The sequence below is a fragment of the Astatotilapia calliptera genome, chromosome 9 (genome assembly GCF_900246225.1).
Source record: "Astatotilapia calliptera chromosome 9, fAstCal1.2, whole genome shotgun sequence".
In the NCBI taxonomy this organism is placed as follows: domain Eukaryota; kingdom Metazoa; phylum Chordata; class Actinopteri; order Cichliformes; family Cichlidae; genus Astatotilapia; species Astatotilapia calliptera.
Window position 1 is genome coordinate 35,105,041 of NC_039310.1, and position 25,752 is coordinate 35,130,792.

General features: G+C 43.5%; 1 protein-coding gene across 1 annotated transcript; it reads right to left on the reverse strand.

The window, feature by feature from the left end:
• Positions 1-1,121: 1,121 nt before the first annotated feature.
• Positions 1,122-13,204, reverse strand: LOC113028872 (uncharacterized). The gene is made up of 5 exons (XM_026179304.1): positions 13,067-13,204; positions 10,760-10,813; positions 2,391-3,419; positions 1,305-1,629; positions 1,122-1,213 (listed from the first exon to the last, which is right to left on the reverse strand). Exons 3-5 carry the CDS (start codon positions 3,417-3,419, stop codon positions 1,122-1,124), a joined length of 1,446 nt encoding a protein of 481 aa, XP_026035089.1. The 5' UTR covers positions 10,760-10,813; positions 13,067-13,204.
• Positions 13,205-25,752: the final 12,548 nt, after the last annotated feature.

A 25,752-nucleotide genomic window follows, 5' to 3' on the forward strand; every position in this document is an offset into this window, starting at 1 on the left:
CATTTGATGATGACTTCTTGTTTTTTCTCGATGGAATTTCCACTCTGTAAAACAGGAAGTCTCAACTGAGGCAAAATTTGCACATTTAAAACATGACTTACCATTTCTAGCTTAAACATAACTATTTTTTTTCTGTTGTTGACCTGTTTTCACACCCACCATCAAGGTAAGAACACCTGTGGAGCTAAAATATTGAACAGAAACCTAAGAAAAGCCATTTTTAGTGGAAGGGCCTCTTCAATGCTGTGTTGGAACGTTTTTGTGGTTAGAAAATGCAATCTTCCTTACCTGAAGCAGAAGGTTTAACTGTGCCCTGTGGCGTTGTCCAGCAGCACCTTTCTTGGCTTGAAACAAGGACAGGAGTTTGCATGAATACAAGTCCAACGATGACATGAACTTTGGTTCAAGGTTCAGGGTCGTGATCCTATGAAACTCTGCACTGGCCTGGATGGGAGAGGACAAAAAACCAAGGACAAAAAATCTGAAGGCCAAAATTCTGATTCAATCAAAAAAAAAATCTTTAAGTGGAACTACCATTTTTTGCAACCTGGACCTTATTTTCTAACATGCAAAAGATTAATTTACTCATCCAGACATAAATCCATATAAGTGGAGTTGTTCAGTATGCAGACTAAAGCCTTAACATAAAGTATTATCTTCCACTAAGCTTCTAAATTTTATGTTATGAATTGCTTGCACTATTTCCCTGTGAGATTGTATAATCTTGGAGGGAAGAGGCGGAGCCAGGTTGCCCTCTGAACCATCGTCTGCCAGGCAGCGATGCAAGAGGAACACACCTCCACTGAAGTGGCGCAAATATTCAGAATCGTGTCAGCGGCTTTACAGAGAAAGCCTTTCAGCTCCTCTGGCAGCTCTGCTTCCTCCACCTTCCTGGAGATGACAAACGCTAGCAAGGCAGTGTTGTTAGTCACTGCAGCTGACTGAACAGTGCATTGATGTGCGCGATCAGTGAGCCTTGCTATCAGCTGGTCAAGTTTGGCGGGATGGGCCGGTTGCTGTCCAACGACCTTGGTCATTTTGGTGCCGAAAACTGAAGCGAGGCTCGGCTCTAGAGGGGGAACAGGCGGAAAACTCCGGTCTGTGAAGCCCTCTGTGTAGCCCTAGGTAGAGACCGGCGCTCTAATCTTCGCTGGCTCTGCTGCTGCCTCAGAGAGGTTGGTCATCACCGCCGGGAACTGGGGCCAGATGGGATCTGGGCAACGAGAGTGAGCGGAGCCATACCTTCCCGCCAGATCATCCAATGGGGGGTGGAGCAGGCTGAGGGACGGAAAGTCCCTTCTCACCAGCTGCCTCCTGGATGATGCCAGGCAGATCCAGGAGCAGCGCACCAACAACTGGGAGCGGCGTCCTCGCCGACATGTGAAGGCCAGGGGTGGATGAGCGTCCGCTCATCCGCCTCCCTTCTGTCGCCAGGCTGCCCAGCTGGGAGGCAGTGGAGCTGCTACCACTGCCGTTTTCCTCACGGTGGGTGGAATCATCCAATTCCGGCCCACCATCGAAGAACTCGATGGCTTCTTCCAGCAAGTACCTCTCTCTTAGCGGGAACGCCTCCTCAGCATCAGCCTTGAAAAAGGCTGACCTCCGCTGCTTTTCCTCTGGCGGGAGGAGCTAACAGGAGCGGCAATAGGATTAAGGTGTGAGGGCGAGGTCTGCATGGTGAGGACCGAGGCAGCCCACGCAGACGGCATGTCGGTCATACGACATGATGTAGCCGGTCTGGCAGGATGGACACAGACGGATGGTCTCGCTGGACATCTTCTGGCTGGCTGAAGAAAAACGGCAGAGTCGATTTCCTGGTCTCACCGTAACTTATACTAGACCAGGGTGAGGCCCACACAGCAGGTGGGCGTGGACTAAAATACTTCAGTGCTGCGCGCACAAGGGGAATACCCACTTAAAGGGCTGCGCCTATACTCATAGAATCTGGGGTTACAATACGTAACCAACGTTTCATAAAAATATTAAATTACTCTTCACTCTTTACTCTTCAGTAAAATCTAGTCTGTCGTTATGTGCTCCAGAGTTAGATAAGTGAGACAAAGGCACTTTGCAATCAGCCCAATCATTCTTCAGTCAGGTTACATTAGCTTAGCCTAAAACAAGTTAAGTGAACGGAAATTATTTATTGTTCCATAGGCTTGGGAATGGTTTCAATTAGAACCATTCTGGTTTTGATTCAGATTCCTCATTTTGATTCAAATTCCTAGCGATTCTAGAGTCTTATGACAAATTAAAGCAACCTGGCTGCTGCAAGATCATCAAAATCACTAGGATGGTAGCAACATGTTTTTCCTCACTTATCTTATGATGGGGGATCTAACAGACCAAATTTTATTTACAAGTGGATATCCCTTTAAATGTACACTTACTTGGGAGACGTCAAACAACGCCGGCCATCTGTCCTTGATGTCGTTGACACTCAGCTGTTGGCTGATAATATCATGTCTTCTATGTGCAAAGGTTTTGCACATTAAATCCTTGATGGCTGTGCTGTTTTTCTTCTTACACTCATCAATCAGTTGTTGTCGCTCCAGCTCTTGCTGTTCTTTACCATCTTGTCCTGGATAGTGTGGCAGAAACAGCACTTCTCCTTTCCGCGCCTTCTTTATGTTCTTCGCTGGAGCCTTGTCATCAGGGTGCTTGTTCTTCAGTGAGTTGCAAGTAACCTCTGGAACTCCAAGACTTCGTAACTTTGACCTGTAATTTCCCATCTTGTATTTAAGACTATACATCCATCCCATCCAGCCATTACGACTGCCTGGCTCTGTCAGACATGGATGCTTTTTGACCAGAGCCTCTGCCACTTCTCCAATCTGAAGGCCAGTAGGGTAGGCTGTGTAGCTGTACATATAATCAGCTAATTTTTCCATTATATCTGACTTGACTGAAGTATTGTTCAGCACAGTGCCATTTTGAACAAAGACTTCATTGGCATTTTTCAGTACAGTCTCTGTTGCCACAGAGAAAAGTGGAATGACAATTTCATCTGGCCATGTAGTCTTTAGAGGACTTTGAAGAGAGGAGAGTATGACAGTGTTGTCTGAAGACAGAGATGATCCATCTGTTTGGTCCTCTGTGGTTTTATAGGTTGAAGAGCTTGAACTTTCATTCAGTGAACTTACATCTGAGGGATTTTCACACTGAGGAATCAATGTAAGCACTACTGATGGAATGACCACAGCTTTGACTGTACCCCTATCTTTGATTTGGTTGGGAGAATGAAGTGTAAAGAAATCTCCAAATGAGTCATCATAATAGTGCAATATGAAATCCTCAACTAGCCCAAATGTCTCTCTCACTGTCTCATGACACTCCTCAACAGTCCTGGGTATTCCTGAAGAGAGCACAAGCTTCTCACTCTGTTGTCCAAAAATTACTTTCAAGGCAACGGAGTCCATCTGCAGAATAAAAACCACAAGAAAAAAGAAAAAGAAAGGGGGTATCTGAGTCTTTCCCCTTACACTAACAAACAATGTGATGTTTTATTGACACCATTTGCTTGCCTTCAACACGATATGGTGTTAAGGGGTAAGTGTCACCAAGTACTCTGGGATGTATTAAGGTCATTTTCCCAGAAGGATCCAGAATAAATGCCCTAAAATGTTCATCATACCAGCTGTTGAGCAACTTCACAATGAAAAGAAATTCATTGCTTAAGACAACAATCTGTAAAATCTCCACAAAGTCAGGTAAGCCACAAGTAGATCCATGAGGCAAAACCATTCCTGAGGCATATTTAGTTCCATGATGAGTCAGAGAGTTGGTCAAATTCACATAGGCTTGTGTTGGATAAAGTTCCTTGAGACACTGCTGTATTTCTACATCAAGCAGTTCCAATGGAAGAGATGATACTTTAGTGACACACACTGATGGCTTCAATGCATTACCATCTGAATAGTATGCCATCATCATCTGGTGCTTTGAGGCAAGTGACAATAGTACATTTCTGAAGCTGTTTGTGTCATGGTCCTGGGTCGGTGACCCAGCGCTTTTAGTTATCATTTTCTAGTTTATGATGATGATGATTATTATTGTTTGAGTTCTGTGTGTTATATTTGGTCTGCCTTTGAGTCTGTCTCTGTCTATGGTGTCACCCCATCTGTTTGTGAATCTGTCTGTTTAGTTCAATGTCTTGTCTGGTTCCATGTGTCTGAGTTTCCTGTTTTATTGTGAAGGTTTGTGTCATATGTGAGTGTGCTCAGTTTACGTTTCCCCTGTCTCGTCAGCTGTGATTTCTCCCAGGTGTGTTCCCCTCCTGTCTCTCATCCCTTGATTACTGCCGTCTGTGTATTTAAGCCCTGTGTTTCTCTGTGTCAGTGTCGCGTCGTACCCTCAACTAGCTGTGTGTTCTGCTTCTATGTTCCTAGTGTTTGGTCTCCTGTTCCAGTTTAGTGTTTCTTTCCAGTGTTTCAGTCCTTGGTTCCTCTGTTCTGATTTTTGGTTTTCTTTTGGTGAGTTTAGTTTGTACGAGGTTTTTCCCAGCAATAAAGCTGCGCCTTAAGTTTCACTTCCGTGTCTGAGTTCTGCATTTTGGGTCCACCACTCCTGCTTGCCTGCCACACAGCGATTCATGACAGAACGACGCGACCAGTATGGATCCAGCAGACTCACTGAGGAAGCGCAGCTCAGCCTTTGACGGGACCCGGCTAGCGCTTGGAGGGCCTCCGTGCTGCCGTTCCTCACTAGCTGCTTACCCTTCGGTCCACTCACCTGCTTCTTCACCCCGGATGCCCCGGTCTCACAGAAAACGCTCCCGCCGGTCCCGGGAGGATTACTATGAGACCGCGAGCAACCAGCTTACACCAGCTCAAGCTTTCTACAAGATGTTAGGGATCATTATAGTGCCACCCGACTCACCCAGCGTTTCCACTTCACAGTAGGAGCAGCCACAGCCGAGTCATTCCTTGTCACATTCTGCCAGTGCTGCTTCCTCTTCTACTTGGAAGCGGCGAACGTGCCGCCAGCACTTACGGCTCCGGCAGGAGCCTGGGACTCTTCTCGACCAACCGCCTAGGGTGAGTGACAAAGTCCCCCTACATTCGCCTTCTGTGTCGAGGGATAAACGTACCGTTTCCCCCAAGGCCGCTAACGTCAGCTTCATGAACTCTAGATCTTCTGTTCCTCCTGTTCCAGAAAATGACAGTATTCATTTTGAGAGCAATCGTTTCCACTTTGGTTCAAAGGACTGTGCTTCTGATGCTCCTTCGGACCCAGGAGTTAAGACTGTTTCATCTGGAACTGTTTATTCTGGGGCTATGTCAGCTCAGTTAGCCGCCCGGCCCGAAGCTCAGTTAGCCGCCCGGCCCGAAGCTCAGTTAGCCGCCCGGCCCGAAGCTCTGTTAGCCGCCCGGCCCGAAGCTCAGTCGCCACCTCCACCACATTCAGCCTCGCTTCCCATAGCACAGTCACATCCACAGCCTGACTTACTACAAACCTTATTTCAATCCTTAGCCCAGTCAATAGCTCAGTTGGTAGAGGAATCATCAGCCTTATCGTCAGCTCGGTTTCCAACTTCACAACCATCATTTTCCCGACCTTTTCTTCAGTTGCCCTCAGCTCAGCCACCTATACAGCCATCATCTTCACCTACACCTCCGGTACAGCAAGCTATGTCTATCCAACCCTTACAGAACTGTTCCACAACCTTGAATCCTAATCAGAGAGACAAACCAAACAATATTGTTATCAGTCCTCAAAAGCTGGCCAGTTCTGAGACTGCGATTCACTCCAGGGCCTCCCCAGAGGCTGGGTTTCAGCCCCCCGCAGACTCTGGACCCCTGGCGGTTAAGAAGCCAGCTGAGGACCGCACCCGGCCGTTGCTGCCTGAGCAGACTCAATGCTCTGTGCAGCTGCAGTCTGCCATGTGTTTGCCAGAGGCCCGTGTGCCTGGTTCTGTTCTGTCCCTGCCAGAAGCCCGTGTGCCTGGTTCCGTTCTGTGCCTGCCAGAGGCCCGTGTGCCTGCTGGTTCCGATCTGTGCCTGCCAGAGGTCCCCGCGCCTGCTGGTTCCGATCTGTGCCTGCCAGAGGTCCCCGCGCCTGCTGGTTCCGATCTGTGCCTGCCAGAGGTCCCCGCGCCTGCTGGTTCCGATCTGTGCCTGCCAGAGGTCCCCGCGCCTGCTGGTTCCGATGTGTGCCTGCCAGAGGCCCGTGTGCCTACTGGTTCCGATCTGTGCCTGCCAGAGGCCCGTGTGCCTGCTGGTTCCGATCTGTGCCTGCCAGAGGTCCCCGCGCCTGCTGGTTTTGTCCTGTGTGTTCCAGGGGCCCCTGTGCCCACTGGTCCTGAGACTGTTTTCGCTGGAGGGCCCGAGGAGCCCGTCCAGCCTCCTGCTTTGCCAGCTGGAGGGCCCGAGGAGCCCGTCCAGCCTCCTGCTTTGCCAGCTGGAGGGCCCGAGGAGCCCGTCCAGCCTCCTGCTTCGTCAGCTGGGGGGCCCGAGGAGCCCGTCCAGCGTCCTGCCTCGTCAGCTGGGGGGCCCGAGGAGCCCATCCAGCCTTCTGCCTCGTTAGCTGGGGGGCCCGAGGAGCCCGTCCAGCCATCAGCTGCAGTCTCATCACCGGCTGCAGTCTCATCACCGGCTGCAGTCTCATCACCAGCTGCAGTCTCATCGCCTGCTGCAGCTTCATCGTCCTCGCCTGCTGCGGCCTCAGAGTCTTCGGCCTCGCCTGGTCCGGTTTCAGCATCTGCTTCAGCATCCTCATCGCCTGGTCCAGCCACTGCTTCATCCTCGTCTGGTCCAGCCTCTGTGTCTTCATCCTCGTCTGGTCCAGCCTCTGCTTCTGTCTTCATCCTCGTCTGGTCCAGCCTCTGCTTCTGCTTCAGCCTCGCCTGGTCCAGCCTCCTCATCAGCGTCCGCCTCGCCTGGTCCAGCCTCCGCATCAGCGTCCGCCTCGCCTGGTCCAGCCTCCGCATCAGCGTCCGCCTCGTCTGGTCCAGCCTCCGCATCAGCGTCCGCCTCGTCTGGTCCAGCCTCCGCATCAGCTTCCGCCTCGTCTGGTCCAGCCTCCGCTTCACTTGGGGCTGCAGGGGCCACGCAGCCTTCAGGTCCCCTACTACCACCTCCACATCGTCGGTCATCTGCCTGGCCGCTTGTTGGGCATCTCCGCCACCGTGGACGCCCTCCTGAACGCTGCCACTGCCTTCCACGTGGCCGGCCTCCGGACTTGTTTCCACGCCGCTGTTGCCGTCCGCACGGTCGGCCCCCAGAACTGTTTCCACGTCGCTGTTGCCGTCCGCACGGTCGGCCCCCAGAACTGTTTCCATGCCGCTGTTGCCGTCCGCACGGTCGGCCCCCAGAACTGTTTCCACGCCACTGCCTACTGCGTGGAACCGGCCCCGCTGCCATTCGCATGGTCGGCCTCCTGAACTTGACCATCTGGGCCTTTTTGGACTCTGTCCCTCCGTCCTGGGCCCCCTCCGCCCACCCTGGTCGAGTGCTTTTCTTTTTTGGTTTTGGTCCGTTTTTGTGTTTCTGCTGGGCTGTCTGGAGCCAGCCATTGAGGGGGGGGGGGGGGGGGGGGGTACTGTCATGGTCCTGGGTCGGTGACCCAGCGCTTTTAGTTATCATTTTCTAGTTTATGATGATGATGATTATTATTGTTTGAGTTCTGTGTGTTATATTTGGTCTGCCTTTGAGTCTGTCTCTGTCTACGGTGTCACCCCATCTGTTTGTGAATCTGTCTGTTTAGTTCAATGTCTTGTCTGGTTCCATGTGTCTGAGTTTCCTGTTTTATTGTGAAGGTTTGTGTCATATGTGAGTGTGCTCAGTTTACGTTTCCCCTGTCTCGTCAGCTGTGATTTCTCCCAGGTGTGTGTTCCCCTCCTGTCTCTCATCCCTTGATTACTGCCGTCTGTGTATTTAAGCCCTGTGTTTCTCTGTGTCAGTGTCGCGTCGTACCCTCAACTAGCTGTGTGTTCTGCTTCTATGTTCCTAGTGTTTGGTCTCCTGCTCCAGTTTAGTGTTTCTTTCCAGTGTTTCAGTCCTTGGTTCCTCTGTTCTGATTTTTGGTTTTCTTTTGGTGAGTTTAGTTTGTACGAGGTTTTTCCCAGCAATAAAGCTGCGCCTTAAGTTTCACTTCCGTGTCTGAGTTCTGCATTTTGGGTCCACCACTCCTGCTTGCCTGCCACACAGCGATTCATGACAGTTTGTGTGTTTAACAACCTTCTTAAAGAAACTATGTTTACCCTCAAAGCGCATAGTCCAGAGGCATACTAATGGACCAAATCCTCTGATCAAGTCAGGATAATGCTCCAAAAAATGGTGTTTTGGAGTTAGTTTTTGCTCTGGGAAAACCTCCAATAGCCTGTTGCGATGTTCAGATATAAGTGTGTCCAAGTAGCAAATACTTTCCTCTCTGTGAATAGGGGACACAACAAGTTCAGTTATATCTTTTAGAGTCATAAGAACTTGCCATGCTTCATCATTTGGGAATCTTTTCCCCAATAATAAAAGGTAATAGTCTCAATAACGTCCAATTTTCATGTGCGTTGCCACCAATGCTTTTGCGAGTGGAAAAATTTAGGGGGATGATTTGGGGGCGATCTGTTTTATCGGTCCATTTGTAAGGAAATTCTGTTATGAAGTTATTGAGTTCAGTTAAGGAAAAGTAACGTTTACGGATAAACACATGAAGGCATAATGCTAATTCTAGTGGAATTATGCCTTCAAAAAGGTCGTGCAAAAGATCTGGAGGATACCCTGTGACAAAATGGAAATATTTTAATTTCCCTGTTAATGGACAACCTTTCTTCACACCACAAAAATGAACCGAGGAGGAATTTTCCTTTATGGTTTGGACATGTAGATCATAGTTATCTTTTGTTCTTGGTGGAAAAGCTCCTGAACGAACTTCTTTTTGCTGAAAGTCTGAATGGTCTCCAAGGCAAAATCTACAGATGTAATGTCCAGAAAAGCTTTCCACGAGTCCACTAAGAGAATGAGCGCCAAGATTGTCAGCACAAACACAAAAAACAGTGCCCCTGATATATCTACCAAGCTGTGAACAAAAAATCCCGTCTCTAATGTTACGAGATCCTTTAAAAGTGGCTCGAGAACAGTTTCATAGCCAAAAGTTTTAACATCACTTGCCTTACACAGGAGAGCCAATTGAATTGATGTTAGCTGTGATCTCAGTTCAGTTGGTATATCAGCAAGTACCCAGTACACAGCTGTGACTTTGTGTTTTTTTCTTGAAGTCCCAAGTGGATTACAAATTTCAAAGTCATCCACATAGAGAACAAGGGAAATACTTAAGTCTTCAATAGCACAAAGTTGGTTTTGCTTGAAATATTGTCCATCGTGGAAAGAGGATAACTGTGAAGTGTTCAAATGTCTAGTTAATATACTGTTAACATCTTCTTTACTCAGTAACAGCTGCAAGGACTGAAGAATAGGCACATACTGAAAAGTGGAATTCTTTTCTGGATCCAAACAGTATTCTACTGGTTCAATAACACAGAAGTTTTCCTTGAAATATTTCTGTCTCTTATATCTTGAAGCAAAGGGACCATCGGGACTAAGGGCTGAACATAAAGGACTACAGTGACATATTTTTTCAGCCAATTCACTGACAAAAGACTGATCAATATTACAGTTATTCTTAATAAGAATATCACTTATTGACTTTGAAATATACTGAAGTGATAATGTGCAGATATAACTGAGCTGTTCCACCAAGTCATCCACACATTTACCAGAAACATTATAGATGCTTTCCAGTTTTAACAAGAGCACACCAATATTTTTCAAAATTTCATTTGTTGTTTCCCTTTCACAACCAAGTTCAGTGGTGACATCCAAGTCCTCGTGATCTTCTAATTCCAGTGCTGGTAAGACGATTTCATTAGATGTACTGACAGTTTGCTTTGAAATCAAGTTAGTTTTAAAGAGCTTCCATGAACAAAATCTGTGCTTTCGACTTCTGTGAGTCGCATAAGTCCCACAAATGTTTGTCTTAAACTCACAACCATCAAAAACACACTCTATGGTTTCATGGCTTTTCAAATGGGAATTTATATGTTGAAAATAGTCTTTTGTGTTTGGGTAAAAAGAGTCACAGATTTTACATCTAATAGTTGGAAGGACCTCACACTCTTCCGTTTCATGCGAACTGTGAGACCTAGACAAGTGTGAGCGTAAGGCACCCCATGTCTTAAAAAGAGCAAGGACAATTCAAATGAAGACAGGGTATGGAATAGCCATGACCAAATGTACCATGTTTCACTCGATAATGTTTGAGTAGTGACACTTTTGATGACTCCTCATGTTTGCAGAGTTTACACTGCCATCTCATCACCTGTGACCTAAAAAATTGTGAGAAAATATGTCTCACAGTATGAAGATGACAGAATGGTGTATAACCATATTTACGCAGTTTTTGTATGATTAACTGATTGAATAACCAATACTCACTACCAATTCAGGTGGAGGATACAACTTACAAATAAGTCAACATGGAACAAAGTACAATACTTAACCACATTGAAATAATCTGAATCACATCACCATGCTGTATAAATAAAAAGATAGTATGGTGACACTAGATGACAGACCATGAACTCATCAATATATTTACCGAACGGAAAAATTCTCAAAATTTAGATTTGGCATTTGTATGACTAAAATAACCCACCACAAAACCAGTATAAATATTTAGGTGGTATCACCATCCACTACTCAGCTTGTATAAAACAATATCATATCATTCCAAAATTTAACACATCAAGTCCTCTGAGTAAAATTACCTGCTTTACTTTGTAGTTGATGCAGATTTTTTTCTCCTGGTGGTGAAGATGGTGCTGAAAAAATACAAATCAAAACTTTATCATTACAAAACATGTCACTGAGTAATCTGCCATAACATCAATCTCTTATAAGAAATTTTAGCTTGGATTGAAATAAACATTTATTTATGTAAATTGGGAGTAACTATACTGGAAATGATGGTACTTTTGGCTTGACCCAAAGGACCAAAGCTTTTTTTTTCATTATTTTCTGGGATCTGAAAGGAAGTAGGGCCCCGAGTCTAAATTTACTTAAGGCCCCATAGTACTTTGGACCGGCCCTGGATGAGGTAATCTGCTGACCCGGGCGGTCCTCTCAGCGTTCTCTCAAAAACTGGCCCTGTTCGGGACAAAGCTGAAAGCAGCGTCTTATATGCTCTGAAAGACCCCACATAGAACTAGAAAGCTAAGCAGCATGGTTGCTGCTATGAACTGTTCCGCGGGCAGGTCTTCTTAGTTACCAAAGCCATTGATGACGTCTGTTCATCTCCTCCTGAACAACCTGACAGAGTGAGTCAGGCCGCGTGACTACCGCAGCTCCCGCACCGCGACTCAACAGGGCCATTTTCTAGAAATGTCTGAGCACACCTGCTTTCACGTGGCTCCTAAAAAGCCCCCGATTAAACGGTCAGGTCGCTGGTACCGGGACATTCCGGTCAAATTACCCGGAACCCAGATAGCGACTCAGAACGTAAAAGGATAAAAGGGCGCGGTTTCCCACCGCCTTGACTGGAAGACATAAGATAAGATAAGATAAGATAAGATAACCTTTATTAGTCCCACACGTGGGAAATTTGTTTTGTCACAGCAGGAAGTGGACAGTGCAAAAGTTATGAGGCAAAAATTAGAATACAATAAGAATAAATACAGTACACAACTTTACAGAATAGAATAAAATAAAATACTATATACAGTAGAATAAAATAAAATAAATATACAATAAGATAAAAATAGAATACAAATACAAATACTATATACAACTGAGTAAAAATACAACGACGACAGAAAGAATTATTGCACTTAGTATTATTGCATATGTATGGATGTGTGTGCTTGATCAGTTAAAGTCTTTATTATGGAGTCTGACAGCAGTGGGGAGGAAAGACCTGCGAAATCTCTCCGTCCCACACCGTGGATGCCGCAGTCTCCCACTGAAGGAGCTGCTCAGTGCTGTCACAGTCTGCTGCATGGGGTGGGAAATGTTGTCCATCAGGGATGACAGCTTAGCCGCCGTTCTCCTGTCACTCACCACCTCCACTGGGTCCAGAGGGCATCCTAGAACAGAGCTGGCCCTTCGGATCACCCTGTTCAGTCTCTTCCTGTCCCCAGCAGAGATGCTGCCGCCCCAGCAGACCACACCATAAAAGATAGCAGAAGCCACAACAGAGTCATAGAAGGTCTTCAGGAGTGGGCCCTCCACTCCAAACGACCTGAGTCTCCGCAGCAGGTACAGCCTGCTCTGCCCTTTCCTGTAGAGGGCGTCTGAGTTATGAGTCCAGTCCAGTCTATTGTTCAGATGAACACCAAGGTACCTGTAGCTGTCCACAGCCTCAATGTCCATACCTTGGATGTTCAGTGGTTGCAGTGGAGAATGCTTGTGCCTGCGGAAGTCTACCACCAGTTCCTTGGTTTTACTGGCGTTGATCTGGAGGTAGTTCAGCTGGCACCAGTCCACAAAGTCTTGGGTCAGACCTCTGTACTCCTTGTCGTCCCCATCAGTGATGAGGCCGACTATTGCAGAGTCATCAGAGAACTTCTGCAGGAAGCACTGGGTGGAATTGTGGGAGAAGTCTGCAGTGTAGATGGTGAAGAGGAACGGAGCCAGAACCGTTCCCTGTGGGGAACCGTTCCCCCGTACTGCAGACGACCCTGTCCGACACACAGCCCTGAGTCCTCACATACTGTGGTCGGTCGGTGAGGTAGTCCAGGATCCAGGTAGTGAGGTGATGGTCCACTCCAGAGTTCACCAGCTTGTCCTTTAGAACCGAGGGAAGAATGGTGTTGAAGGCACTGGAGAAATCAAAGAACATGATTCTCACAGTGCTTCCAGCGGTCTCCAGGTGAGCGAGGGAACGATGTAGGAGGTGAATGACGGCATCATCCGCTCCAATGCCAGGCTGTTAGGCAAACTGAAGTGGGTTGAAAACTTAAATTAACATGCACAAACACGCTGCGAAAAGTGAGCCACCATGACAAACGCTTTCTTCAGAACATGTTATAAAAGAACGGTGTGGATAAAGACAGCTAATGTAAGAATTGATCACTTACCTGAAAACGTTACCAAGTCTGCAGTGGATGTGTGTCTGTCTCGTTCAACGTGCAGAAAATCTCCCATGAGGCCATGCTCCTCGCGCGCGGTACATGCCAAAGGTCATTAGTCTTACTCAAAGTTTTAAGTTAGTATTGGGGGACAAAATTATATTGATTTTGAATCATTAATAATTAAAGTTAAAGACAATGATAAATATGAATACCAGGGTCTCAGTTATTTTGAGTACTTTCTATGAGATATATTGAGTAGATTAAAATAATGCACCCTGTGTTTCAAATACAGAATTTTTTCTTTTAAATAAACTTGAACAAAAGAGCTCAGTTCAACTCAAAAACTGGTGTAGAAAATTTAAGCATTCTTTTCAGTATTTTCAACTCAAGATAACACGTTTGTGATTTTCAAAGATTTAATCAAGGTCATCTAACTTAGAATTATAATGATATTTACTAAGCCCCTGAAAATTTTTTTAGGGTGTATCTTGCCCAAGGATAGTAGGTGACCTGCTCTACTACCTGAACTACAGCCACCTCAGTGGGAGGATGCAGATTGCTGTCTCTTTATCACGAGATAGAAACTGGGAAAAGACAGTATGCAGATATTATGTAGGCTTTTGGTTCCAAATGATTCTGATTGACTAACTTATGATGCATGGCGGTAAGAACAAAATGGGCCAATATGCACGTTTTATAAATCAGATGGTGATTTTGCATGGAAACAAATTTTTTGCACAGAGTACACAAATTGTCATAACCAATGACCAACAACCACTGATCAAAGAGTGATTGCAGCCATTCCCCAAATCTGTGAATAGTAATCATGGTATTTGATCAGTAGTTGTTGATCAATGGTCATGACAGTTTGCATATTAGTGATCAAGAAACAGAGCCCACACTCTATTGCTCATACAGTGGGCTGGTTTCAGTGATTGTGCAAAGGTACTGTTTATAAGTTTGGAGAAACCTGCAGTCAGCTGAGACAGAAGAATTTTCTCCCATTGAAACGCTACGTCCAGATGAACATAATGAACCTTATCGGATTTACTTACCTGGATGATTGAGCATGGGAATGGCTTGATCAAATTGAGAAAAGCTAAATGAGCTTGTAACTTTAACTGACTGACATGCAAACAAAGGCTCTAAAGCAAAGCAGGTAATCGATGTAAGCAACTGCTGTGCATGATGAATAAATGAGCGGTGCAGGAGATGATCTGTAACGACTCAAGACTGAAGTGCTGTCAGTGTTTCTACAGAACACTGACATAGTTACACTTGCGAATACTGAGAATATGTGCTATGTAACAGAGAGAAGATTTACACAGTTCAGCAACCAACAGGTCAAGTTTTTCAGCAACATGCTGAACAGAAATAATGAAGAAACTACTAGAGGTTATTTTTCTGTCTGTTCCAAACAGATGAAAAATGTATAAAAAGTGATAAAAAAAAAAGAATCCAAATTCTGAACCTAATCATAAACCTGACCCTAGATGGGTTGCCAGTGACTTGGAGGACGTTAAGAGGTTACACAACTGCACCTTAAACCACTTTCCAAGTTGATTTGAACAGTCAGGGTCCTCTTGAATTACTTCACACTTTTTTTTTAGAATTTCAGAGTTGTCTGATCTGTGTAGGATGCATGAAGTAGTTATGTAAAGTGGGTCTTAGATAGGCTTTAGATACTGAAGACTGTTCATAGAAGAATAAAACAGAATGAAGAGGCAATCAAAACAGACCTTGTATAAAGAAATAAACCAACTACTTCAACAAAAGGTCTCCTTGGTTGCTGAATATGTAATTAAAATGTCAGCACAGACAGCTTTTTTGTTATTTATAAAAAAGTTTTTATTCACTGAAGAAAAATCTAGCTGGAACCTCAGTCCCCTGTTGTCATTTTTCTGATTTCTCTTTGCATTCTGACATTTTGTTTGTGTACTAACTGAAAGCGTCTCTACCTGCATGTCAAAACCCATCAGTAGGCTGTTGAGTTGATGTGTGAAAGGCATCACACAGTTTAAGTACTGTGAAAGGAGAATCCAGAAACCTTACAAGAATGAATTATAGTAGTGATGTGTCGGTCGTGAAGGAAATGGCTCTTAGAGCCAGATCTTTGATGTGAACGACGCGAGCCGGCTCCTTATTGCGAGCCGTGGGTTTTTTTTTTTTTCTTTCTCTCACAATCTCTCTTGCACTTTTTTTTCCGCTTCACTCAGTACTGAGCCTTGTGCTTTGTGCTGGGAAGAAGGGGGAGGGGCGGTAGTTACACTCAGTAACACAGGAACAGAGCGGGAGAGAGAGACAGAGAAAAAGAGACAGGGACAACAACGTCACATTAGAAAGGTATAGTAATCATCCACAACTATTTTCAGTTGCAGATGATAAAGGATTCAGAAAGTTTATTCATGCAGGCCTAAACAGGGAGTGCAGAATTATTAGGTAAATGAGTATTTTGTCCACATCATCCTCTTCATGCATGTTGTCTTACTCCAAGCTGTATCCGGTTGTTCAGTCTGACGTCACTAGCAGTGTCTGGGTCTAAACTCCGCTGCGGGTCCATATATCAAACGATCACTATGGCATTACTGAGAGTTGAAAAACTGTCTAAAGTCTTTCATCTTTAATAAAATGATCAGCGTTCTGCTCTACCAGGTGTAACAATTGAGTTTAACATCCAGGCATCCATGAAAACGGAATTTATGACATTTAATGGAGTTAGAAGTTAGCAGGATGTTAGCTCGCTAGCTTCTATCTAAATACAATATAGCATGTCCTGACTGCGGGGTTTTGGAAACAAATGAAAACGTACAGCTCTGCTATCACTTCCAGCATAAATGAAGACAGAAAACTAAACAGCAGTGACGTTTGTAGGGTTACTGAAGTTGGGCTAGCTGGTATATAATGATGTGCTACGTGACCGCTAGCGACACAGCTATGTTAGCATAATATAAACAAGCTAACTTTTTTTCCACTCGATAAAAGTTAACGTGAGTGTTCTCGGTGGTCAGAAACAAATGTAATCGCATGGCAGGATGCTGTAAAAGGACCAAACTTCAGTCAGGAGAACAACTGAGATAATCCATCCACAATACGAGGTTAGTCATTCATATACTGCTGCATGGGCTGGGCTGTAGTTACATCCTAAGGTTTTAAAAACTGAGCTTAAATAAATGATTAGCGGTAATAAAAGCAGAGGGAGGTCAACAGTGATCACTGACTGTTTTAGGAGCTTTTTGAGATCAAATAGAAGAAAATACATAACATTAAACATGTTAACAACACAAAAGCCATATTAAACGCAGACTACTTTAGACCCGGAAGTAGGATTCGTCGCGTCATCACTGAACAACCGGATAGGCTCGAAAGCCTACTACCAATTAAGCATATTAGGTGATGTGCATCTCTGTAATGAGAAGGGGTGTGGTCTAATGACATCAACACCCTATATCAGGTGTGCATAATTATTAGGCAACGTCCTTTCCTTTGGCAAAATGGAAAAGTCAAGCAAAATGTCAAGTCCTTCTTTTGGGCCCGTCGAGCCCAAAAGAAGGACTTGACGTTTTGCTTGACTTTTCCATTTTGGCCATATTTCAGAGCTGCAACATCACTGGAGTGCCCAAAAGCACAAGGTGTGCAATACTCAGAGACATGGCCAAGGTAAGAAAGGCTGAAAGACGACCACCACTGAACAAGACACACAAGCTGATACGTCAAGACTGGGCCAAGAAATATCTCAAGACTGATTTTTCTAAGGTTTTATGGACTGATGAAATGAGAGTGAGTCATGATGGGCCAGATGGATGGGCCCGTGGCTGGATTGGTAAAGGGCAGAGAGCTCCAGTCCGACTCAGACGCCAGCAAGGTGGAGGTGGAGTACTGGTTTGGGCTGGTATCATCAAAGATGAGCTTGTGGGGCCTTTTCGGGTTGAGGATGGAGTCAAGCTCAACTCCCAGTCCTACTGCCAGTTTCTGGAAGACACCTTGTTGAGTATTGCAGCATCGACAGCGATCAACTCAAAGGAAAATGACGACGGAGGCAAAAATATCTTTAATATTTTGGGAACTTTATTCCTCATCAACACGCGGCAAAACTTTTCTCATGGGTGCCATTTTCGTTGTGGTATACTTTTTTTTTTTTCTTCTTCTTAGGGGCATGATGACGCAGCATCCGTGCTCTTACAATGAAACAGTGCCTCCTTGTGGTGGCAACTAAAATACTGTCTCTGTTAAACCGCAGTAACCATAATGCAGTTAAACACAGTACAACATGAGTACACACAATGCATATCTTAACACACCTTCTTCAAGCAGTGGTACAGGAAGAAGTCTGCATCCTTCAAGAAAAACATGATTTTCATGCAGGGCAATGCTCCATCACACGCGTCCAAGTACTCCACAGCGTGGCTGGCAAGAAAGGGTATAAAAGAAGAAAAACTAATGACATGGCCACCTTGTTCACCTGATCTGAACCCCATTGAGAACCTGTGGTCCATCATCAAATGTGAGATTTACAAGGAGGGAAAACAGTACACCTCTCTGAACAGTGTCTGGGAGGCTGTGGTTGCTGCTGCACGCAAGGTTGATGGTGAACAGATCAAAACACTGACAGAATCCATGGATGGTAGGCTTTTGAGTGTCCTTGCAAAGAAAGGTGGCTATATTGGTCGCTGATTTGTTTTTGTTTTGTTTTTGAATGTCAGAAATGTATATTTGTGAATGTGGAGATGTTATATTGGTTTCACTGGTAAAAATAAATAATTGAAATGGGTATATATTTGTTTTTTGTTAAGTTGCCTAATAATTATGCACAGTAATAGTCACCTGCACACACAGATATCCCCCTAAAATAGCTAAAACTAAAAACAAACTAAAAACTACTTCCAAAAACATTTAGCTTTAATGTTAATGAGTTTTTTGGGTTCATTGAGAACATGGTTGTTGTTCAATAATAAAATTATTCCTCAAAAATACAACTTGCCTAATAATTCTGCACTCCCTGTATGACAGAGGATGTTCATCTTCTTTTTGTTTTCATATTTTAGTTTATATTTAATTGTGTTGTGGTTTGCAGTGTTTTGTGTTGTTACACTTTAAATACTGTATGTTTAAAAGGAAAAAGCTGAAAATTTAAATAGTTAAAAGTTGAAATGTGAATAGTTGTTTTTTGTGTTATATGATTTTAGAGCTGGGCGATAGAACGATAACGATATGTATCGCGATATAACTTTTACTCGATAGAGAAATTAAGCTATCGCGATAGACCTCGCTGCTCTTGTCCTCTTAAAAAAAAAAAGGTCAGCCAATCCAAATTAAGTAGCGCAGAGCCGAACAAATCACAGCGGCAGCGTCACGTCGCGTGACTTGTTACGTACAGCACAAGTGCCAAGCCGCACGTGTGTTTGTTTGGGAAGCAGCCAGCGGGTAATGGAGCCAACGCGTAATGGAGGAAATGAGTGTGCCGACTAGAAAAATCAACCGAGCGTGACCGAAGAGAAAACAGATGATGGTTCCAATGCCGGAGAGATTGTCGAACGGAAGAGCCATAGAAGCTCCGTAGTGTGAAGGTATTTCGGCTATTTCAAGTCTGACAAAAAACAGAGTAGCGTGCACTGTAAATTGTGCCGAAAGCAAGTCTGGAAATACAATAAACTGGTGCATGCGTCACACTGTGCGCCACGTTATTGTTTCGGTGAAATTAATTTCTACAATACTGTTACTGTTAATTCTACTCTCTGCAGTGTTTAAATGCTTACATATACACACAGTTACTGTCCGTCCACACATACGACTCGGTTCTGCTTCTATGCCCCAGCTTTGTTTACTTTTTCCCACCGAGGCTTCTAGACTTCTGATTGGCCAACATTTCTGCACGGTTAGGAATCTAGCGCCACCTGCTGCTTTGGCATGTTCATAGCAGCGTTTTCCTTCATTTCTGCCTTTATGTGTGGACGGGATTATTTTTTAAAACGAAAACGGAAAATCTCCGTTTTCAAAAATACCCGTGTACGTGTGGACGTAGCCTCAGTCTCTGACTGGAAGCGCTAATTCGTCATTCGGCTTTTGTCAGACTAAAGTAACTGTTAAAACTGTTTGAAAAGCTCAGCTATACAACAAGGAGAGATCGAGAATTTCCTTTTAGTTCTCAGTTTATTTGATATTGACAAGTTAGTCAGTTTTTTCTGTTCTTCTGTAAAACAAACTAAGATTTATTTTTAGAATTAATATTTTGTTTCTAAGTGGAATTGACAATTTAGTCTGTTTCGTTTGTTCTATTTTGAAACTTAAACGCTTTAGCGGCTGCCTTTTGTGTAGTTTGCAATATTTGCCTTTATTTATCTGAAAAAGTCTCATGTTCCTTAAGTACATCTACCCTGTTGAACTTATTATGGGAAATAAATATTTAAATAAAAACAAGCTGCTGATTATTTCACATTTTACTTGTGAGCAACGGCACATTTAAATCTTACAAATATAGTTATTTGGCTTATATCGTGATAGATATCGTTATCGCCTGAAATGAAAAAAACATATCGTGATATGAAAAAATCTTATATCGCCCAGCTCTATATGATTTATTTATTACATTTTATGTGGAGTGTGTCATGGTTCGAATTTGAGGAAAAGACAAACGGCTGCATGGTCTCAGTGGATGTCAGAATAGGTGATTTTATTATACATATGTACATATGGGGAAGATGAGCAGTACAAGGCTCTAAGCGCTGATCTCCCCCGAACAGTTTCTTCACAAGGGTTTTATTACAATGATGACGTCAAGTCACATGATCGGTATCAGTCAGGGAGAACTCAGAAAGTTCCCCTATATGGCCTCCCGATGTTTCCACTCAGTCCAGCACTCAGAGAAACCGTGTGTGTGTGTGGTGTGTATCTCTATTCGTGTCTATTGTGTGTGTATATCGAACAGAGAGCATGTCCTGAGCCGACCTCACAGTTAGATATTACTGGAACTGATAACAGTTTGGGCCTGTTCTGAGAGTTTACCTAATATGGACATGAACTACTAGTTTTTAGAGAAAAACAAGTGTGTACTACATTTGTGCCTTTTGTGAAAGTATATCCATCAGAAAACTGTCCTCAGACGACCCTCCTATGATTACTAAATGTGTATGTGAACGTGCGTATGTTATATAAGTGCGTGCATGTGGTTACAGGCCGGCGTACGTGCAGAGAACTAAGGCAGGGTCCAGCAGGACCACAGGCTTCTGAGTGATTACCGAACTGTAAAACAGCTTTAAGCAAATAACAAGAATAATGCCGAACAACAATAGACTGACTAAAGTACTGATAATCTGTGTAGATTAATATTAACATAGATGCAGTTCAAAGATTATTCTGTCAACTGGTTCAACAATGGTAAATGATTAATGATTGATACTTCTGCTTATAACTGTGATCATAAGAATACAAAATAAAATATCTCCTGGTCACATTCCTCCTCTTTGGGCTGGCTTGCCAGCCCAACTCACACCAGGATTTATTTCCAAACCAAACAAACACGTTATGACACTTATCAACCCTAACACCTCCGTTGTTTTCCAATTGTCCCACAACCCAGCTATTCTTTTATCTTCAGACTCGAGTTTCAGCCTGTCACGCTTCAGGCCCCTTTACCACCTCCTCTTGGAGTGAAGAAACGCCCTCGGATTCTTCTTTCTTCGACCTCCGGGGTAGACCACCCTTCAGTCGTTACACAGATCTGGGGATTATTCTGCCACACTTTCAAACAAAGATCTGTGGGTTTGTTGTCCGTTGTCACCGCCGTGTCCCCCTTTTTGCCAAAAGCCTCTCGAACCTCGTTGGTCTCTGGTATTCCTAGATTTCGCCAACCCCTTCCTGGTTATCGCTGTGATTATGGGATCCATCTTCTCAAGGAGCCCCAAGGCCATGACACTTGACCCCAGTTGCTGTGAAGGGTCCCCATATCTCCGTGTCCCCGTCTGGTGTCTGCTCCCTTTTCTGCAAGAGACAGAAAACCAACACCTCTCCTGCGCTGGCTCTCCTAACCTAATGTTGTTGACTTTGTTTATTCCAATCCTATGCCATGCTTATGTGTGTAAGCGTGCATGCACGTAACCCTAAGGTTAGTTGCCATTAGTCTCAATTAATCGTTCTAGTTGTATTTTGCAATTCAACTAAAAAGCAAACCTGTTAAAGCAAACAGCTTATTTACAACCACCTGCAAATCATAAGAGTAATAAAATATTCAGCACAACAGACAAGTATCATGTTCAGATTTCTCCAATCATTAAATCACTATTATTGCCACAATTTGTTTTATTCACCTTTTGGGCAATGTTACTTCAAGAGAGAGAACCCCTAATGGCCAGTTAGTGGGCTCTAGGTTAAACTGTCCCCAAATTTGTTATTTGTTATTATTACTCTTTGTTTTCATGTCACTTGTCTGTTTTCTACTGCACCCTTCTCACCAAAGCAAAGCAAACATTAGCAGCACATTGACCGTAGTCAGGCATCCTCATTCCATAGGTGCTATAAAACATTTCCTGTACAAGAATCACAGTTTTCAAGACAGGGTGTGTCTCCCCCAACACTCTCACCAGAATACAGTGTAATAGCATCACCGACTCCTAACCCATAAACACCGTTTCTTCACACATCCGCCCAGAAATCCTGTAATAGAAAAACATTAAAAACTGTACCCCTGTAGGGAAGAAAAATGTAAATAGTAACGCTGCGCAGGTGTGTACACACAATTTCACATACACAGAAAGTTAAATCGTCGTGCAATCTCAGATGTCGCTGTCATCTTTCTGCTCCTGTAGAAAGAAACACATAGATTCGTCCACCCTTTTGTCCTATCCAGGTGGAGGTGGTTAACCTTGAGTCATGGTCAAGTCTTGTCATCTTTTACCAGTCAGTCAGTTTGTTTTTATTTCCAGTCTTTCATCCATTCATTCTTCCATTCCTCCATTCTTTCTTTCTTTGCTGATTGTGGAAACCATCGCCGCATTTAGATGTCCGCCCTCAGCAAAATGACGTCATCTCAAAAAGAAGACAAGAATTTAAATTTGGATTACCTCGCTGAATCCTCTTTTAGAGAGGGACTCTCGTTTCTAATTGTCCCCACAAGTGTTTCCTCCAGAACCCATTTCAATGCGGAGAAACTCACTTACAACAATTTTCTCGCCGACGTGTAATGCTTGTAATTTCCGTTGTGCAGATCTGCTTAAAGAAAAGATCCAGAAACAAAAATCAGTGCACTGTTCAAAATATAGAACAAAATCAAAAATAAATAAACAGAAGCCCGGGTCTTCGGACTTGCCACTGAATATTCTTTCTCTTACAGGTAAAAAATAAATACCAACTCTAAAACTTGGTGGCAGGGTAAAACCTTCCCCATAGTTCAAAAACCCCAAAATAAAACACAACAAACGTCTCCTAGCTTCCCTCATTGAATTTCAGTCATTTCGACTCTGGCTGCAGGATCCTAGTTGCTCCTGGTAACACGTTCCCCAAAACAATACTAATTCAGTCATCTATGTATCAGTTCTCAACCCACTCACTAAACCAGACATGATTATGTTAACAGTATTACCTACTGAAAATTGTGTTTGATCCTAATGAGCTAATCCTATATTACTCCATTGCATGTGTCGTCCTCAAATGGTCTCCCAATCAATTCACCCGTTGCCCTTCTGACCTTTTACCCGACTAGAGGCTGAATAAATGTTTTCATCAAAAACCCCCACTAAGAGCTTAGTAAAAGAATGCACCTTAGTCTTTCTGAAAGACACACCCTGTTTAAACCTCCAAATTAAATTATATTTGTGGTGTAAATTATATTATTAATGCAATGGTGATGATGTTCTATTATTCAGCGCCATAGGTTGTGTCCTCGCTCTAACCCTCCCTTGTGGTCCCGAGATCTACTGCAAAGGAAACAAAACCCCATTTCCACTTTAATCAATTGAGTCTAAGCATATAAGCAATTGCTCCTGCATAAATTTCATCATAGCTAAATGCTACCCAGAAACAACTCCTGTGTGTTAACACTAACTTCACTTTTACCTCACATTTCCGGTGTTATAACCTGTTTTGATATAACTCTTTTTATTTCATTTGGCTCCTTTTAATGTAACAATACATTCTAATTCTAGTTTATCAGACTTAACCAAAATCTATGCTTTCCTTCCTCCTTGGTCCGTCTTTAAGTTCAGTTAAAAGCTAAACGAATTTGAGGCCTTTTGCCTGGAATCAATGCTCTCGTGGACTCTGTGTCTGTAAGCGCGTGCAATCCTACAATGACTCATATCCTCCTCACAGTAGATTGGCCAATCATAGCGCCAGCCAAAGGCTCGTGACCCTCAAGAGACGAATTGAGCCACAACTCCTTTAAGGGCACAGAATGCAGTATGTATATAGGAGAAATCATCTCCTTGTTAAGTTCTCCCCTTTATCCCAAAAATAAATCTATGTAATAACTTTAGATGTACGCCTACATTATAGCCACTACTTCTAAAAATCAAAAAGAAAACAAACCTATTCTCCTTCTTCAACCTTTAGGATTCTCCCAACAATATACTATAATCCCATAATATAACCCCACTCAATAAAACAGAAACTTTCTCTAGTAAAAGCAAATTGTTTGTCCAGATTTATTCAAACTGGGATCCTTCATTTTTATTTTCCATCGGAAAATAGTTCCTTATGTTTTTGACTGGATTGAATCGCGACAATCCTTTAGACAGGGACTTGCGACCTAATCAGATCCCCACCGGTAGCCGAATAATTTGTGCTGTTATTCACTGTTGCAGGCCTGCTTAGAACAAAAATGAGAAAAAGAGAGCTGATTATTAGCTCCTGAAAACACAAAAACAAAACAAAATCACCTGACAGGTTTTCTTTGAGTGCACTGTTACAAAAATAATGGGCCCCTTTCGGACATGTCCGTGTTTCCTAAAACTCCCTCTATTTAAAACAAAAACAACAGCCACCCAAACCTAACTGACAGAATCAGTCAGTCATCACCACATAATTCCACCTCCTCAATACACCGAAAATCTAAATAAAACCACACGATTTGCACTTTTTGCACTTTAACATGCCTAGATTCAACATACTCAAATGTTTTTTATTAACCATTCACACCATTCTATCACTCATACAAACAGCAAGCTGTTTTTCTTTTTCTTTGTGTTCTAAGCCAGGTTTAATCAATGTCTATGCATTAATCATCATGGGCTTGTCTTGTCTTTGTAGGGTTAATGCGTTTTCTGCTTATGTATGTGAATTTGCATATGTTGCTTTTGCAGCGTGTCAGACTCCTTCATAATTCTCCACTTAAGCCGTCAGTTTTCTTTCCCCAATTTACTAACCCAAATTTATAAACTCCCACCTTATTAACAGCATTCCTGGTCCTCTGCCAGAAGTTAGGGCCCCACTTTGTCAGGTTTGTGGAGACATGGCGCTGTGAACAATTCAACCAGAAACTTGCCTTATCAGATCCAGTCAAATTAACCCATAGGTTTTTCCTTCCGACTGCTGTACGTGGAGAATTGATCCAGTTCTGTTTATTTTCCTCCTGTAAAAACACAACTGAGACATTTTATTACTGTCATGAGCACTCAAACTACCAGGTTCCCTTCTCTGGTCAACAATACCAGCTTATCTCATGTATATACGTGTAAGCAGGTCTTCATTGCTATTCCTATGTATTTTTGTTAATGTTCAGTGCGTGTAAGCTGCTTTCTTCATTGCCTCCATATTTTACAGTCAGAATTAATTCATGCATCGTGTCACTGATTTCTTAATTTAAAACTGTCTCACTTCTGATTCTCTATAAGAACATAATTGCACATGTAACACTTTGTGTATGTGTGTTTTCCATTCACTCATGTAATTGCCAGTTATCGTCTTTCTTTATTTTATCTTCTTTTATTTACCTCTTTTAGTTTTCTGGTGGACATCTCTAAACACCATCATGAGTTCAGACTTTCGTTTCAATCTAATTATACCCTGTATTCTTACAGTCAAGCTTCACCTCTCACTGGTTCCGTCCTCTTCTCTCAGTGTCCATCTGTGGTCCTGAATTCACCAACAAACACAGTTCGTTTCCTCTCTGTTTCTCTTCAGTATCTTCCTTCTGGATTAAGTCCCAGCCTGGCAAAATATCACAATCAGTGTCATGTCACACTGTCCTTACCAGCCTGCAGTCCACCGTGCATTTTCCATCACGTGGTTTCTTCTTTTCTGTCTCTTCAAGATTACTCCAAGTATGGCAAACCTGACAATCAGTGTCCAGTGCTTCCCACCGTTCGACTGTCCAGCCTGTAACTCAGAGTGCATGTCAATTTTTGGTTTCAGGGTCAACAGTTCAGTTGCACTGTCTTTTGACTGCTTGTAAATTCTTCTCAAGTGGTCACGATGTTCTATTGGTCTTCATCAGAAGATTAACTGTCCTTTGAGCTTCTTCTCAGGATGGGGACAAGTGCCAGGTCAAGCTGTAAAATTTTAAACCAAACTTTGGCTTGTTTCTTTCCAATACTGCTACTCTACTGGTTTTGGTGCCGTACTCAAAATTCCAGGTTGAGAGAAGTCCACCTTTATTCATCTGTAGCCTGTATTGGCACACTAAAGCATAGCATTAATATGATTTCCATTTCTCTTCTTAAAAGCTGCATTCGCTTCATGCTCACTCATCACCAAAGAAACAGAGG